This window comes from Lactuca virosa, chromosome 1, assembly GCF_052849685.1.
Source record: "Lactuca virosa cultivar CGN04683 chromosome 1, Lactuca_virosa_CGN04683_v6, whole genome shotgun sequence".
NCBI lineage: Eukaryota > Viridiplantae > Streptophyta > Magnoliopsida > Asterales > Asteraceae > Lactuca > Lactuca virosa.
Genome location: NC_136426.1, coordinates 97,979,622 through 97,985,340, shown reverse-complemented (window position 1 = coordinate 97,985,340; position 5,719 = coordinate 97,979,622). Strand labels below are relative to the sequence as shown.

The 5,719-nt window shown below is 32.4% G+C and overlaps 1 protein-coding gene and 1 long non-coding RNA gene across 2 annotated transcripts; both read left to right on the top strand.

Annotated features, from left to right (window-relative positions):
• Window positions 1-591: 591 nt before the first annotated feature.
• On the top strand, window positions 592-1,864 carry LOC145105793 (uncharacterized). Its single transcript, XR_013707410.1, has 3 exons — window positions 592-1,060; window positions 1,271-1,324; window positions 1,424-1,864. It is a non-coding gene; the product is annotated as an uncharacterized LOC145105793 (long non-coding RNA).
• A 1,111-nt stretch (window positions 1,865-2,975) lies between these two features.
• LOC145152528 (serine/threonine-protein kinase PCRK1-like) lies at window positions 2,976-4,760 on the top strand. The gene is made up of 4 exons (XM_079075412.1): window positions 2,976-3,424; window positions 3,527-3,787; window positions 3,892-4,014; window positions 4,095-4,760. Exons 1-4 carry the CDS (start codon window positions 3,038-3,040, stop codon window positions 4,662-4,664), a joined length of 1,341 nt encoding a protein of 446 aa, XP_078931538.1. The 5' UTR covers window positions 2,976-3,037; the 3' UTR covers window positions 4,665-4,760.
• The last annotated feature ends 959 nt before the right edge of the window (window positions 4,761-5,719 follow it).

Below are 5,719 nucleotides of genomic sequence, written 5' to 3'. Positions count from 1 at the left end.
ACATTTCTTGAAAACTTGAGGGTTTTTATGGCATTAGCCCTATTTTATATCTTAGGTTGGGTTGTTGATAAATGATAAAAATGCTAAAATTAATTGGTAGTATTGGTTGTGTAGGTGGAGAAGTGAAAAAATAATATTTTAATGAAAAATTAGATTGCAACCTTACTTCTCCAACTCCCACAAGCCACGTGTATATATTAATATATTTTTATTTTTATTATTTATATAGTTCTAATTTTTAATAAAAATGTAAGTATTATCTATAAATGGAAAAAAGAAATGATATTTTATATCTTAGGTTGGGTTGTTGAAAAATGATAAAAATGCTAAAATTAATTGGTAGTATTGGTTGAGTAGGTGGAGAAGTGAAAAAATAATATTTTAATGAAAAATTGGTTGTGATTTATCATTAATAAACATAGTCCAAACATAGTCTAAGAGAGAGGAAGAAAATGAGTTCTATTTAAAATTAAGTAACCTAATATTTAGGAAGAGAAATTCTCTATACAAAAAGTACCCCTAGTATAATACTCGAAAAATGGATAATGAATTAAAATTATATTCAAAATCTTAAAAATTCTTGATGCAATTTCGAATAAAATTCATATTCACATCACATGTTATATACGATTTGATCATAACTTGAGAAGGAAATTTCCAGGAAGTTTCCGCTTGCCTTAAAGAGAATGCAGACAAACTTTAAGAAGTTGGCATACATGCTCAAAACTTTCACGGGGCAAAAGTAAATTTGTCGGTAACTTCCTCTCGCATTGCTGTTAAATTCTAGTGTTTTGAAAACAAATGGTTTCAAGGCACAATGGTGGTTCATCGTCGATGCTTCCGCTTGTCGTTTGAAGAAGACGAAGGGTTCGAATACGAAACAAGAACTGAAACAAAATTGACTTCTTCTCATACCTTTTATTCTGCTTGTCTGATCATTATCTGTCCATACCCGATTTTCATGCGAAGACTTCAGGATTTGATAATTGATAGTGCTTGGGATATTGGAGTGGGTGGCTTTGGAAGCATTTACTGGGACGTGAAGGGCAAAAGATCGCAAGTAAGTTTTTGTCTCCTTCAACTAATTTCCTCTTTTATAAGGTGGAATTAGCACCAATGCCTTTCTATTTGTCCTTTTAGGTTCAAATTAATTTCTGTTAAAATGCAAAAGTATACGATGGAAGATCGATTTAGCACCCAATTGTTTCAGATTTGTAGTTGTTATCTATTGGATGTTTTCAATTGGGCTTACAAATTGGTTTTTTTGTAGGCATTATAACAATATCATTTTCCTCAAGGAGAATGCACTCATATATCAACCATGGTAAGATCCCTGAAACTTGCATATATGGACATTCATAATATTAGTTGAACTTCACTTTTCATCATAAAATTTCTAAATCTTTTCTGATATAATGTATAGGATCCAAGGTCATGGCTCATGGGTGAGACGTTGGATAGCGTTGGATTAGTCCGATGGTGAAAATTAAAGGACAAAACTGTTATCACAATTTATTTTTTTGAAGCTCGCCTATAATGAAGCTAATGCATATCATGATTGATATCATGTTTTCTCTCCTAACAGCCAATCAAATTGCGGTTTTCACTTTCATTTACTGCATTCTAGTTTTAGTTTTTTAGAGATTGATTTTTTACATGTTGTAGAGTGATAAGCGAAGGTACATCCTACTAGAACAGAGTTTTTTTTAGGTTTTTTTTTTTTTATTTTTTTTTTTTTTTAGATCAAATGTATAGCAGATTAGGCGTTTTTGTTTGTAAATTTCTGTTAAGTTTTCAAGTGTATATCAAATCTGTAACCGCTGAAGACAAGTCTACACCAATAATCTCAGAAATAGGTTTATTACAGGATTTTAAAAGACGATGAAACATAGATTTCAACAGAAACATACAATCTCTTTTATAAAAAAGATCAGGAAGAACCAAAGCTTTAACAAATAAAGATGTAAATCAGAATCTTAATCAACCACCAAATAATTAATGAAAAACAACAAATAAGAACTTATTAATTACACCAAAGAGCGTCTAAGTTTATTACAAGATTCTAAAGGACGATGTAACCCTAACTCTCAAAATGAAGAAGATTTAAAAAATTGTATGCAAATAAAAGCACCAAGGAGAAGAAAAAGAAAAGAGATGATATGAATGAATAATAAGATATTTAAAAATGAAGATAAATCGTTATGTCAAACTTGATAACCGAGTAACTAATCCATTAACAAGTAAATTCGACTCAACTGCCTAATATGTAAAAATGTGTAACACAACACAAATAAAAGCTATAGCATAAAAGGAAAATGTATGCTGATTATTGTCAGGCTCAATGCAAACAGTGCTGGAAAAAAAACGGTGCTTTTAAAAACACTCATTAATTATACAACAGTTTTAGAAAGATTTGCTAAAATCAGAAAAAGCCCATGTATGCAAAAAAAGGTTTTGGAGCATATTAGTAATATCCACTTATCCGAGATTATATATTTTTAGTTTTTTACACAAGACAACCTTATTGCATAATGTATTTTTCTACTTGATAATATCGTGAATTAGACGTCTATGAATTTCAATCAACTTGTCTATTTTATATATGCTCATAAGACATGTAGAAAAATAACTTAATAACCATTATAAACATACGTGTATCAACGGTTTAGGATTTTTCATTCGAATTTCACATAAATAATAATAAAAGGTAATTAAAAGATAACTGTAAAACAAAAAATGTATATATTTTTTTTAGGAATTTTACATAATCAAAATTTCAAAAATCATGAGAACTCCCAAATTCAAAGTCCAAATTATTTCCTATCGGTCTTTTGAATTTTAGATCAAATTCTCGGATTCACATTACATGTCATTGAATCATAAAGTAATAAAGAAAATTTCAAAGCAATACCACTTGGTTTCCATGTAGAAAAAACTTATTAAGAAGTTTCCTTAGTCAAAAGTTTCATTGGGCCAGAGAAAATTGTGTCCATAACTTCCTCTCGCATTGCTGTTAAATTCAATTATTTTCAAGTCAATGCATCAATGGGTTGAAGGAAAAATGGTGTTTCATTGCCGATGTTTCTCCTTCTCTTTCCAAGAAGACGAAGAGATCGAATATGAAACCAGAACTCAAACAAAATCGACTTCCACTCACGACTATTATACTGCTTCTTCGGATTTGAATCGGACCATTTCCGATTTTCATGCGAAGCCATCAGGATTCCCAAACTTGACCAAGAAACCAAACAATTTGAGGGTTTTCACATTCGCTGAGCTCAAAGCAGCTACTAATAACTTTGATATTGCTTGGAATATAGGAGAGGGTGGATTTGGATGTGTATACAAGGGTGTGATTCAGAATTTGGAACATCCTTTTGATGAGATTCAGGTCGCTGTGAAGTATGCCAAAGGATTAATGAAGGCAAGTTTGTCTCCTTACCCTTTCCTCTTTCTGTTTCTATGTCTAGGTTGAGATCAATATTTGTTTGAGTTTCAGTTATTAATCTTGATTATGTTGCAACAGGGGCACAGAGAGTGGTTAACCGAGGTTAATGTTCTTGGGGTGGTTATGCATCCAAATCTTGTGAAACTAGTAGGTTACTGTGCGGAAGACACAGAAAAAGGAATGCAACTGTTTTTAGTATACGAATACATGCCTAATGGAAGCCTGAAGGATCATCTATCTACAAGATCACAAACACCTCTCTCATGGAGCATGAGACTGAAAGTGGCTCAAGATGCTGCTTGTGGCTTAGCGTATCTACATGAAGAAATGGATTCTGAGGTACTATAAGTATAATCCCTCGCCATACAAGAAAAATGAAGAAAAGTAGTTTACAAAGTACAAACGAACGTGCTTCCAAAACCAGTAACATTGGTTTTTTGTAGATTATTTTCAGGGATTTCAAATCCTCCAACATCCTTCTAGATGATCAATGGAATGCTAAGCTTTCCGATTTTGGTGTGGCTCGAATAGGTCCTCAAGAAGGACGCACTCATATCTCAACCATAGTAAGATTCATGAAACTTCCATTTACACATTCATAGTAGTTTTAGAAATTCACTTTTCATGATAAAATTTCTGTCATCAGTTTCAAGGAACCGTGTTATATGCGGCTCCAGAGTACATTGAATCAGGGTATTTGTCATCCAAAAGTGACGTATGGAGCTACGGGGTCTTTCTATATGAACTTATCACGGGTAGGCGTCCATTGGATAAGAATCTACCTCAAGGTGAACAGAAGCTTCTAGAATGGGTAGGACGCTACACAAACTCCAAAAGCCTCCACCATATCATTGATCCGAGACTTGAAGGTACATGCTCATTGAAGTCCGTACAGGCTTTGGTCAACATTGCGAATCTTTGCTTGCAAAAACACCCGAGATCAAGGCCAAAGATGAGTGAGGTTTTAGGATTGGTTAATGCATTGATTGGGGCTCTATCACAAACAACAAGTCCTGTGCGACCTCCTGTCCAGATGATTCAGGTTAATTGTAAGGAGGTTGTTACCATGGATGACAAGACTCAAGAGTACACGAGAGATGAAGGAGAGAGAGTTTCGATTGATATCCAACTTATAGAGACTTCTATCGTTCCTCCTATACCCCAATCGAAGCCAGTGAAATCTTTGATTACAAAGAAGTGGTGTTGTGTATCGTAGCAATTAGCAAAAGACAATGATCTTTGTATTACATTAAGATTGAGCTTGATTCAGCTCTAAACATTAGCAATTCATTATAATATACGTTAAACAACATTTCACCTTGTGCATCAATGGCATGATCGTGCCATGGCCAATGAGAACATTGCACGGTTTGGGCAACACTGATAACAGTCGTGCCAAGGGCTAATGGCCACTTTGCACAATCGTGTACCAACAAGTGCTTAGATAATTTCCCTTGTTGGTGATTCTCACTCCAACTCACCTTTCAATGCAATTCATAATCATGTACTTTGATTTTGGAGTTGCTAGTGGAAGTCTATATAGTTACGTTAATTATGAGTTGTGGTTAGGGATATTTTTTTCGTAATTACTAATTACAGCTAGGAGTTGAAGATATGTGGAGTGTGACTAAGAGTTGACTTTTGGAGTCAAAGTCAACATAATAAGATATTTAGGGTTATTGTCACATAATGGGATAGAAGGTTAACCGACATAATTATGGTCTAACTATTAAGAAAATGATAAGGGAGGTTTCACGGGTTAACTTTGGGGAAAAACTCAAAGTTTGTTGTTATTATTGGTTTTATGGAATTCTATCTGTGTAAAGGTTGAAATAGTAAAGAAATAGAATACAAAATGTATGAGATATTATTAGATTGAAAATGGTCCAACAAGGACATTAATCAAATTGGAAACATCCTGATAGTATAATGTTTCTTGTCTTTTAAAAAATGTCATACCAGTACATAACATAATATTGTTTTTTTAAAATTTTATAGCGACAATTATATTAATTGAAATAACAATGTCATATATATATATATATATATATATATATATATATATATATATATATATATATATATATATATATATATATATATATATATATATATATATATATATATATAGAGAGAGAGAGAGAGAGAGCTAGGTTCAAATATTCTAACTAATTATTGTGTGAATGTAGGGATGAATGTGGACCAATCAAAATTTAAAATAAAAATAAATAATTAAATAAATAAATAAGGGTAAATAGGTAATTTGATAAT

Excerpts from the sequence above, each read along its gene's own strand:
- LOC145152528 (XM_079075412.1), top strand. The coding sequence starts at position 3,038 with ATGCATCAATGGGTTGAAGGAAAAATGGTGTTTCATTGCCGATGTTTC. Across the intron at positions 3,425-3,526 it reads ATGCCAAAGGATTAATGAAG|GGGCACAGAGAGTGGTTAAC; the intron begins GCAAGTTTGTCT and ends ATGTTGCAACAG. Across the intron at positions 3,788-3,891 it reads ATGAAGAAATGGATTCTGAG|ATTATTTTCAGGGATTTCAA; the intron begins GTACTATAAGTA and ends GGTTTTTTGTAG.